Source organism: Lampetra planeri, chromosome 2, assembly GCF_965212315.1.
Source record: "Lampetra planeri chromosome 2, kcLamPlan1.2.h2, whole genome shotgun sequence".
In the NCBI taxonomy this organism is placed as follows: domain Eukaryota; kingdom Metazoa; phylum Chordata; class Hyperoartia; order Petromyzontiformes; family Petromyzontidae; genus Lampetra; species Lampetra planeri.
This window is the reverse complement of record NC_136108.1, coordinates 34,198,065-34,210,474: the sequence shown is the minus strand read 5'-3', so window position 1 is coordinate 34,210,474 and position 12,410 is coordinate 34,198,065. Positions and strand designations below refer to the sequence as shown.

The following is a 12,410-nucleotide window of genomic DNA, read 5'->3' as shown; positions in this document are numbered from 1 at the left end:
AACCCAACCACAAAGGTTAAAAAAACCTCTGAACTCATAATTTGGAGCTTTCGTGACTGCAGGAATTACTCTTTGGTTCTTTCGGTAAAGTCACGTCTAAAGATAAAATAATAAAGTAAATACTAGCATACGACGTTTCGATTGCAACACAAGCAATCATCATCAGGTATAAATGAAATAGCAACAAAAATCTAACCAGAAAACTATAGACAGACATATAAGCAGACAGATATCACAGAGATACATAGAGAGAGAACACACATAGGCACCTCTGAACTCACAACCAACAGCCCAACCACAAAGGTTAAAAAACCTCTGAACTGACAACCAACAGCCAAACCACAAAGGTTAAAAAACCTCTGAACTGACAAGCAGCAGCCCAACCACAGGTTAAAAAAACCTCTGAACTGACAAGCAGCAGCCCAACCACAGAGGTTAAAAAAACCTCTGAACTGACAAGCAGAAGTCCAACACATAGGTTAAAAAAACCTCTGAACTGACAAGCAGCAGCCCAACCACAGAGGTTAAAAAACCTCTGAACTGACAAACAAAAGCCCAACCACAGAGGTTAAAAAACCTCTGAACTGACAAACAAAAGCCCAACCACAGAGGTTAAAAAACCTCTGAACTGACAAACAGCAGCCCAACCACGGAGGTTCAAAAACCTCTGAACTGACAAACAAAAGCCCAACTACAGAGGTTGAAAAACCTCTGAACTGACAACCAACAGCCCAACCACAGAGGTTAAAAAAAACCTCTGAACCGACAAGCAGCAGCCCAACCACGGAGGTTAAAACCAAAAAAACCTCCCTCTGATCTGGCAAAGCCGCCGGGCAGCCTGGCTCAATGGACGTCAGGCCGCTGCCGTGTGTGGTCGGCACAGCGCAGTGATGTGCGCGCCGTGTCCGGCAGCAGCAGCAGCATGCTGGCGCTGTCGCTGCTGGCGGGCTGCCTGTCCCTCTACATGCTGCAGTATTTTCTCAGAGTCGTCAAGGTATGCACCCCGCTCCCCCCAACCCTATCATCTTTACAGGAGAAACTCTCCACCCACCCACCCCCCCCATGCTCGGCCTACACGGCGTGCCGGAGGAGGCGCGCCCTTTCCCGCAGGTCGGCTAGGAGAGACGCGGTGGCTCGGCAGCACGTGTAACTATGTCACAGTGTCATTGACCGTGTTTACGAACGCGTTATCGGCCAGGATCAATCAACTGCTGGTTGAAGGCCTGGCCCAAGCCGCTGCCATCTCTTACGATTGTGTGGTGATGCTATTATATATTTGTGTACGTAACACCTGCACATTTGATGATTTCATCGCTGCAGATCCGTAGGCGACGATTTATGGGACGCGTTCCATCACTCGGCTGCCAGTGGTTCCCTCCTTGAACGTCGAACTTCAGTCAGTCGCCTCTTGACAGAACGATTCCTTCATGAACCTTCGTGTGTTTCTCTCATGCGCCTCAATCTTCGTTCTGTCACAAGCGAAACTGCCAGGCTTGCTGTGCGTACGTTGTTGGTTCACACAGGGTGATGTTCGTGGGGGTTTGTGGACGATAACAAAATATTGATCACGCCGGTAACGGCGATGTTTTTGGTTCGGGTGTGTTGACCCATGGGTGTTATGATAACACTGTGTAACAACATTTTTTTTGCAGCTGGGTGGTAAGTGTTATTTCCTAATTGCTTATGCCTCAAAAGTACAGAAATTGGCTATTATTATTCCCCACGAACTTTTCTTTTGTGACCAGGACACAAAAGGAAAGATAATAATCCACTCCATTAATAACACTGTGTAACACATTTATTTATTTTTGTTCCTGGGTACTAAGTGTTATTTTCTAATTGATTATGCCTCAAAAGTATAGAAATTGCTATTATTCCCCATAAACTTTGCTTTGGTGACCAGGACAGCGATATTTAGAAATGTACTTATTTTCTATGACAAAACGTGTGCATTTGTGTCATTCATTCACTTAGTCCTGGTCACAAAAGCAAAGTTTGTGGGGAATAATAGCCATTTTCTATACTTTTGATGCATAAGCAATTAGGAAATAACACTTACTATCCAGGAACAAAAATCGTGTTACATTGGAGCATCGATGTTTTTTACTTTCGAAATTATGCTTTCGATGTTTTTTTTATGCCGAATACATTGTTCAGCATTTGGTTTTCCCCCTTATTCAAACGTCGTTGACAGGTCTCTGTGTGTGTGTGTGCGCCGTAGACGGATTTACAGTTAAAGTTCTGGACGGTGGACGTTAAGTTCTTGTTTGAGTGCTTACCTGCAACTACAAGCCTTGTTACTTTTATCAGAATCCGAATATGTATTTAAACTGCAGGAGGAATCTGATGAGTTATGCAACTCTTTTGTAACATGTCAAGTATGGGCGGGTGAGCAATCTGTTTTGTTGCATAATGATAATAATATCCCGCCTTCCCCCCCAGCCTAATAGACACAACTTTAATAACATGATTTATATTTTTATTTAAAGCTTTCGTGTCTGCAGGGATTCATATTGGTTCTTTCGGTAAAGTCACGTAGAAGGGAGGTAATAAAATAATACAATAATTTTCAAAATTTCTTGCTGTGGATTTCACACCTGATGATGATTGCTTGTGTTGCAGTCCGAACGTCGTGAGAATTTTTATTGTTTTATATTTGTATTATTTTATTATTTCCCTTCTACGTGACTTTACCGAAAGAACCAAGAATATGATTCATATTATGTATAATTGCAGTACTGTATCTAGAAAATTGAAGTTCCCTGAATTACAGAAAAAAGCCTTGCATTATGTCATTAACATGCCTATGTTTGCAACCATTGTGTCCCGCAATCCACTCCATTGTATATCTTAATGCAAGAGCATTGTTTTTGTTGTTTCGTATGTTCTCATGAACGCGTACACACACACACACGGACACACTAGAAACCAATCCTAGTTGGCGGGCAGGGCTTTTGCCACTTCCTTGAGAGCCACTGCCCCATCGTCAACAAGCCATACTACCCGACCTTCTGGTGCTATGGAGGTCGCATCATGACACTGATGAGGCCACTACTCAAGCGACACATTCACATCTCCTACCGCAGGTAACTTGCACTCGAGGCCACACAACAAGGGGGTGGAAACACGGATGGCTACGTACGGTGGGAAATAAGTTCAGCATACGTACATACCAGAGCAGTGTTGCCAGCTCCTTGAAGTGGAAAGTCGCCAAACGAACCTCGAAGGGTCACTAGGTGTCACTAGATATCTCCAGATAGACCTCAAGTCATCAAAAATGTTACTTGGCAAATTGCATATACAGTGCAATCTTAAACACATTGTTTCAATACAGATAGTCCCCGAGTTACGATGGTCCGACTTACGATATTTCGATCTTACGATGGCGATAGCGATACGACAAAATTGTAAAATATTTTAAATTTCGCGTGGCAGGCAAACGCAGCAGCGTACGAGGTACTATACTGTATGTTGGGACGCTGCCGGGATGTACGCATCTCCCGCCTTGTGTGATGCAGATAGGATTGTTTCCTGAAAAAACTTTCTACTAAATTGCAGTTCATATAGGTAGGCTAACTTGTTTTTTTTACTTTACATTTTACTGTGCAATACAGTATTGTAATTAATAAATACATACAGTATATAGTTTATGCAGTACGGTACTTTAAATTGCTCTGTTTTTCTAAATTATCACCATTCTTTAAGACTCCTGGGTAGGCTAGGCCATCTTCGACTTACGATATTTTTGACTTACGATAGGGTCATCGTAACGCATCTCCATCGTAAGTAGAGGACTACCTGTATAGTGATCTGATACTGGATCCTGAATACACATTTGGAATCGCACCTAAATGCGCGTAATGTCATCTTCCTAGAAAGATGTTAAACAGAAATATGTTGCTACATCTCGTGACAAAATTGCTGAGTTGGCAACACTGCACGAGAGTGCAGAGGAACTTTCAACAAAGTTGGAGGGTGCATTTCTGTTCAAAGCGAAACTTGACAAATCCGATCTCGTTTCAGATTAAAGTTACATATTGATGATAAAAATGTAAACTAATCATGTTGATCTAGTGAAAGTAAATATGTGGATATTGTGACCTTGCAAAAGTAAATATTATGTGTGGATGTTCTGGTTGAGACTGTCGGGTGAACATGGAACGGTTTTGGCATTTCACGCTACCAAATTAAATGTTTTATCTTCGACGGAGACTAATTCTGCGGCAAAGTATGATATTTTTATTGTCGGCAGGTTGCGTGCATTAGATTACAGCACATTGCACCTGATTTGCTGTGGAGAAAAGAGTAGCTGTGTGCTTCAGCATAAATTGATAAAAATGGAATTTGGAGGCAATAAAAAAATAGCATTATGAATGAAACTAGATATTTGGAAAAAAAGAAATTCTTCAAATTTACCAGCTTGGCCATTGTTGTGACTTTCAAAACATTGTCATCTCAGCGTTCAGCCATGTGTAAGCCAAGTCACTCTAAGTGACTGGCTGCACATTTTAAATTCCTGTAGTTATGAGTGGCACCCATTGCTGGGCAATTACCCACATATCACACGGGTGAATACTCTTGTTAAGTTGTGGGTGCCACAAAAACGAATTCCTTTGAACAAAATTTACTTGACCCATATTCTTTTAACCCTTGGTTCACATTTGGTTTTGGACTAGACCACGTGGTGTTTTTATGCCAACATTCTTGTCAGTGACCTTCCACTGCTCCGACAAGGATGTCTCATTTGCAAATATCTTATTTATTCTTGCCAATGTATTGATCAAATTGTGACCAATCAAGCTCACCAGTGGCTTTAGACTTTTTGTGACTGAATTTGGCGTCATTAAATCGTATAAATAATATATTGCACATAAATAATATCTTTGTGTGACAATCGTGTAGGGTGGTGCAGGGTTAATGACAAGGACTTTGGCATGATAGTACGTGGCCCAAAAACAAAGATTGATCATTGTATTGGCTTCGAAAACCTACTCTTTAAGTTCTTTTACTCTTGATGACTTTAAACTCTTCGATGTATTTTTCAGGTTGTATTGCATACTGTTCGAGGTGATGTCTTGACATTTCGCTCCACTAGCTGGGAGCTTGATCAGGAACCAAAGTACTAAATTATGCAGTTCCCCAAGAAGTTCCAAGAATGTGGAGCGAAACGTCGTACACCATGCCGAACAAGACGCGGCACAACCTTAAAACACATTGGAGAAGTACCCTAGTACCGTGCAAAACATACGCAGTCATACTTTGGATGACTTGTGTTTTTGAAATCTCTCAGCAATGAGTTTTTAAGTTCCACCACGGCAGCCCATGTACATGTGATTGACTTTGTCTCTTTCGTTTTGCAGTGAGTTAATAAATACCCCAGATGGCGGAGAGTTATCGCTGCACTGGCTGGACAACAATAAAGCCACTGTCTACCCTGATCCCCTGTTGCGTCCCACGGTAGTTTTTCTGCCGGGGTTGACAGGTGGCAGCGAAGAGAACTATATAGTATCGCTGGTGCGGAAAGCTGAGATTCGGGGTTACAGGTATGCTCATGGCCCACTACAGGGTGTCCCACAAAGGGCCTCCATTCTCAGCACACTGCTGGATTTGTGCCCAAGTTTTTGACAGATTTTTCCAAGTTGATGATGGCTGCATACTGTTAAAGCAGTTCTGGACAGCTGTTTTGAGTTCTCCTCAATCTTTGTCAATCTTAAGTGTGAAGTATTCTATTGGATAATTCCCCCGAAGGGAATTATTATCGCGTGTTGTCTGGTGTGGGCTTTGGGGCAGCCATATCAGATTAGATCCTCTCTCTATCCATCAAGGATTTAATGCACCATCACCCCATCATGCAAAGGTGTGTCTACCCTACAGAATGCCACCTGCTGTAAACCAATCTAATCACATTTAAGAAACATTTATAAAATTCACAATTGCACTTACAATGACAAATATCATCATCAGTTTGAACATTTTTGTAACATGTAACTTTAACAAATGTTTTTTTTTCGTAGGTGCATCATATTTCATAACAGAGGACTCGGAGGAACAAGGCTTCTGGTAATTTCGTTCTTATTCTGCCATTTGATTTATTGGTATTCAAAGAATTACCAAGTTAATATACTACAAAGTATATATTTAAAAAAAATATGATGCTTTTTTTTATACAGACCCCAAGAACTTATTGTGGTGCAAATACAGAAGATTTGGAAACTGTGATACAACATTTTAAATCCCTCTACCCAGCGTCACCACTGATAGCTGCTGGAATATCACTCGGAGGGTAACCAGACTTTTTCACCATTGTTTAAATTTCTTGAATTACTGCACCATATATTTTATTGATTGACTTCAGTACTTAATTTTGTATGTCCATCCTACTCCTGCTCCCTGCCCCACCCCCCAGCTACCACTAGGCTTACCCCTATCACTACCCCCATCACTACCCCAACCCCTCCAACACCACTCTCACCTCTTCTCCTATCACCGTAACTACACCACCAATTTTAATAACCCCAATCCTTATTTCAATCACTATCATGTTTTGTACAACTTTATAATTGTTTTCAAGCGCCTTGGGATAAGGCGCTGTATAAATCTATATAAAATAAGACAATATATACTTACAAATAATTTAGCTGCGTAAATGTTTGCGGTTGCGCGCTGTATTATCTCTCCCACGTGTGTTTGAGTTGTACCACACGTTGCTCAGCATGATAATTACGATAATAACTACTACAACGTTTCCCTCTACGTGCTGGGAGCTTCAGTAACTTGGAGCGATATGTCAAACATCGTGCTGAACAGCGTACAGCGGCAACCAAAAGCACACACATCTTGAGAAAATAAAATTTGTAGCCTTTTCGATTTAAAGCTTTCGTGACTGCAGGGATTCATCTTCTTGGTTCTTTCGGTAAAGTCACGTAGAAGGGAAGTAATACAATAATAAAAATAAAAGATAATAAAATAATATAATATTATTTTATCATGTTTTATTTAATAAAATAAAAATAAAAATAAAACATAATAAAATAATTCTCACGACGTGTGGCCGAAACATCGTGAGAATTATTTTATAATGTTTTATTTTTATTATTTTATTATTTCCCTTCTACGTGACTTTACCGAAAGAACCAAGAAGAAGAACATTTGTAGCTGTTTTATAATGTACAGCACTGCAATGTTTGTTTCTTTGTGACGTGAAAATCGTAACGCCTAAAGATTGTGTCCGTGCAGTAACATCGTACTCAACTACGCTGGGAAGTCGGGAGACAACAGTGAGCTCGTGGCGGCGTTCGCAGTTTCGCCATCCTGGAATGCCGAGCTGTCCATTTCCTACCGCTGGCTGGACTGGCTTATTTTTAACCACTACGTGATGAAACACTACCTGAGATACGTGCGCCGGTAAATTAACCGCTCAATTTTCATGTTGCACTACCAGTTGACAAAAATAAGACATTCGCTCGCAGGGAAACCCGTTGCTCTTCAACGGAAAATAAGGGGCGGCTGTTATTTTCACACACTTCTCACAATCATCCTGTACTCGGGGCACTCAAAGTGCTCTCTTGTCGAATAAAATGGCAGGATATTATGTATGGTGAGGGTTTTTTAGAATTACGTTAATAGCAGCGCAAAGTGAAACGAGCAATTTGTTGTTTCTGGGGTGGAGAAGAGCCTGGCTAGCAGCTAGCCAGGAAACTCGAGGCATAAATTATGTTAATAGTAGTTTAATATAAACAGAGCATTACCTCTTCTTAGTAGCAGTGAAGGAGCATTGCTGTAAGAGTGTTCACAACACCGTGAATGTTGTCTTGCAGCCATAGAGAGGTCTTGGAGAAGAGGTTCGATGTGGACCACATTTTGAAGGTAAGCATTCATTCTAGATTTGAAGTTTTCGTGACCGCAAGGAACCATAACTCTTTGGTTCTTTCGGTAAAGTCACGTAGGTAAAAAAATATATAGAAATAAAAAAAATGTAAGTAAATGAAATCACGACGTTTCGATTGCAACACAAGCAATCATCATCAGGTGTGAAAATCACAGCTAGAAAATTACTTCAGTAAAATTACTTAAGTAACATTTTTCTAGCTGTGATTCTCACACCTGATGACGATTGCTTGTGTTGCAATCGAAACGTGATTTAATAAGGCTGTATTTATTATTTATATATTTCTATTTTTGCTTATTTTTTTACTTACGTGACTTTACCGAAAGAACCAAAGAGTAAGGTAAGCATTGTTCTGCAGATACATTTGAATGTTCACGTCGGCTGTAATGAGACTGCTCCGTTGCAGTCAAGTTTTCAGTTGGGTTGGAGCTCTGGGATACCGTGCGTCGTAGCAGCGTGATGTCCAACATTTCATTTAATATGCCGGGGGAGCTCCTTCAAGAACCGATTACAATTCGGTCGAAGCTCCCGACAAGTGGAGCGAAACGTCGGACGTCGTGGCAAACGACACACGGTACAATCTGACAACGTATCGGAGAGCTGTACGTGAATAACTGCGAAACGCTACGCCGTGGTAAGCGGCCATCCATTGAGTACGTACGCATGGAGGGGGGAGGGGGGGTTAACCCAAATGCGTAGCTTGCGTATGGGGGGTCTACTAACAATGTTCGTACGGGGGGGGGGGGGGGTGAAGCCTCGATAATAATTTGTCTACATTGGCCTTCAAATGAGTTAGATAGTCCGGCGGTGGACTATCTGCTTGCTTAAACACGTTAATATTATTAATCCTTGATTCGGGGGGGGGGGGGGGTGCGTCACACGTACGTACGCAGTTGGGAGGGGGGGGGGGGTGTAAAAAGTCCGCGTGCGTACAGGAACGGGGGGGGGGGGTCAACTTTTTGACAGATTTTTGCGTACCTACTAAATGGATGGCCCCTAATGTTGGGTTGTACCCGTTTGCATTAGGCCAAGTCTGTCTGGGATTTCGATGACCGGTTAACGGCGCCAATGTTTAATTACGAGACGACGCAGCAGTACCACCACGACGCCAGCCCTTGCTACCGAATAATGGACATGCGAGTGCCAGTGATGGTGCTCAGCTCGGAGGATGACCCCTTCAATCCCAAGTGCTGTAAGTAGCTGTGCTGCCACACACCAGTCTGTCTCTTGAGTTACTGATTAGTCATATTTTGGGTAGTGCCAAACCACCCCCAGAGTGATCAGGGAAGGCTTGTCCACGTTAAAGACCCTTGACACACAAGGCAGCAGTAGGCAATGATGACTATACGGCACCGATATTGCTAGCAAGGATGAATCTAGAATATAGTCGTACGATTGTCCTGCTGCCTTCTAAAAGAATATGGCGAAAATTTTGGCTGTTGATTTTTTAAACAAGGCTCCTGTGCAGTATACACGCGGTATGGTGATGTGTTTTGACAAACATATGATTGGAGGGATGAGTCCGTGGTCACGATTGGGCGTTTGGTTGTCCAGAAATAACCTTTTGCTTGTATAATAACTAATATCTGTGTTTTGTCACCTCAGTGACATTTAAACTGCATTTTTTCGTGTGTTAATAAGAGGGTATCGCACAATGTGAGCAGTTACCACAATGCGGTTTATATGATCAAGGTAGGCCGTGAAAGTTCCTGAAGACGCTCCTGGCAGTTGGAAGCCGGACAAAATGCAGTAACAACCCGAACGCACATCGGAGAGCGCTAAAGATTTGAACGATCATAATAGAGCTTTTGTTGGGTTAGATCGCGTAAATATATAAATGTGTCGTTAAAACCCGCCACCACCCGACACAGCCAACTAGTAAGGGTTGTCACGTAAACAGAACGTGCCAATTCGTCACTAGTACAGCACTAGTGTGTAGTGTATAGTGTAGAGTAATGTAGTGTATAGTGTAGTGTACTAGTACAGCACTAGTGTGTAGTGTAGTGTATAGTGTAGTATACTAGTACAGCACACCGGTGTGTTGGAGAGCCAAGCCACAACATTTACAATCTGAGTACGACGTCTCGCCAGTGTATTAAAATAGCCGTACCAACGGTAATCCCTATTGAAGTATGGTGCCTCGTATAGGCATGCATTTAAACAATGTATTATTTGATGATTTGCTTGGACGCAGCACTAAGTCGTTAGCTATCCGAACGGTTAAAATTATTTTTATCTATTTAAATTTCGATAGATTCTCTATTAGTGTTGACCAGTAGTAGCTAGTTTTGCACAGAACTTCAACTTTATCAAAATCAATTGAGTGTCCTTGTTGGCACGCTTAAACTGTGCTACCCATGTTGTTCTTAGCATTGCCACTAGAGGATGCCAAAGGATCTTCCAACCTGGCCTTGTTGGTGACCACACACGGGGGCCACATCGCCTTTCTGGAGCATCTCGTTCCTCGGGATGACAACTACATGGATCGTCTCTTCGACGAGTTTATCTCGGCGGTGTTTGAAAACTCGGAACAACTGAGAGCAGCAATTGATCGGCCTCAGCAGTGAGACATTTGTGCGTGTCCGGTGGCAGTTTTTACATCACGGCTAATATTGCCACGTTCTATTGCCACGTTCCAAATATAGCTACTTCCCCCCCCCACCCCCTCGAAAATTGGCAATGATATGATCTGACAGATCCCAACACTACAAATGTTTATTTGCTTGAACATTGCAATGTGCCTTTGGTAACTGAGGTTCATCTTAAAGGGAGAGGGAGTGAACGGAGAGATCGATCATTGGGAAATCTGTTCTTGTGACCAAATCGCGTCGGAGCCACAGTCTGCTCAACAGATTGGAATGGGAGTGCGTGCACAAGCGACGTTTTTGGCGCTGTGCTAGAGAGCGTTTAAATTCTCAGAACAACCGATTATGTTTACTGTAATTAGTCGAACGGACCGAATTTTGGAAAGAATGTTGATGTGGTGTCGGCAACTGGATGCTCGTGATCCATCTGGAATTGCTCCTAATTCTTAATCAACCCCTCACATCTTCTGAAATGCCAATTGGTGCCCCGCACAATTTTGGTGCCCTACAAAAACCTAATAATTCAACCTAATTTGTGTATTGAAAAGTTGATAGTTTGTGTTTGAACCATAGCTTGCCAAATACTAACCATGCTCAGTATTGTTATGATGGTGCATGCAGTTGTAATCGGCATTAGGACAGAGCTTCATGGGAAAGTACTTAAATACTTCAGTGCATGAGTGGTACAGTTGATTAAAGTGTTAAGCACATGGTTTTTTATTGTGATCATGGGTGGAGGAGTTAACTTATTACATTTTAAAGGTGTATTTCGCAGCATGGGTGTACTGTCTAAAACGTTCTCGTAATATATTGCCTACGTGTGCGTCAAACTATTTTTGAAAATGTGGTTGCTTAAACAACAGGGTTTGATATGCAGTGAACGCCTCTTGTTTACCCTGATTTTAAATCGGCAAAAAATAATCCGTGTGGAATTGAAAGATAGCCAATGCAATGTTAAAGATGTTGCATCTGACTTTTCTTCATGAACACACATCACAAAGTGGAACCCATGCTAAATGAATATATTCTCAAATGGGTTTTAAATGGAAAGTATTACCATATTGATTGTCAATGCCTTGGCTTAATTATTGTGTTGCATCAATATGCATCTCTGTAGTAAAAAAAAGTGGTGCCATGCAATTTGCCTGGTGAGGTATTTGCTATCACAGTAGTACATTTACGTGTGGTGTAATTCTATATCGTGTGTGAATGTTGGTCATGTGCGACTACGAATTTTCTTGTGAAAAGTGGTATAATTCACTCCTTTCGTGTCCATTCCTTGGGTTGCTTTCCCATTTTACCGTCTTCTCGCCCGTGTCTTGTGTTACCGGTGCTTCGTGTTTTGATCACGGTATGAAAATACACAAACAAAAATATAACATCACGTTTTATTGTCTCCGCGTCGCGAGAGATCAAAATTTACAACCTCCACCTCTCCCCCCATTGTTTGACCTCCACAATCCTCGGTGTTGTGGGTTGTCGTGTTTTGTACACTCGTGATTTTACTCTTAATTCTCGTAGAGCAGACCGGTGGAGAAGGTGTCTCTTCCCCCTCCCCCCCCCCCCGAGTCGTTTTTAACGTGGCACACCGTAAAGTGAGTGAGACGCTTATGGTGGCGCTGTTCTGTCAATGTTTTTTTTATTATTTCGCCAAAGTTGCGCAATCGCAAATAAAATTGTCCACCAGGCCCCGAGTCGTGTTTCTTTGTGTGTCCATGCACCGGTGTTGCACAAGTAGTGAGGCAGTGTGTAGCCCGACTTCAGGATAAACGGTGGATTTCTTCTTGAATTTCTTCGGTGTTTAAATGCCGCAGACTCTCAAAGCAAAGACCTTAATTCATGTATGGACGGTCCTGTATATCGCCATTTAGACTCGTCAGTTTCAAAAATGACAAGGTATGCTGCGACTGCTCTATGTGCACATTAATATTATGCTA

General features: G+C 42.1%; 1 protein-coding gene across 1 annotated transcript; it reads left to right on the top strand.

Annotated features, from left to right (window-relative positions):
* Positions 1 to 812: 812 nt before the first annotated feature.
* Positions 813 to 12,167, top strand: LOC144732458 (phospholipase ABHD3-like). The gene is made up of 9 exons (XM_078613917.1): positions 813 to 994; positions 2,926 to 3,086; positions 5,361 to 5,543; positions 6,015 to 6,060; positions 6,171 to 6,283; positions 7,237 to 7,404; positions 7,818 to 7,866; positions 8,915 to 9,080; positions 10,259 to 12,167. The coding sequence occupies exons 1-9, from the start codon at positions 923 to 925 to the stop codon at positions 10,453 to 10,455; spliced, it is 1,155 nt and encodes a 384-aa protein (XP_078470043.1). The 5' UTR covers positions 813 to 922; the 3' UTR covers positions 10,456 to 12,167.
* Positions 12,168 to 12,410: the final 243 nt, after the last annotated feature.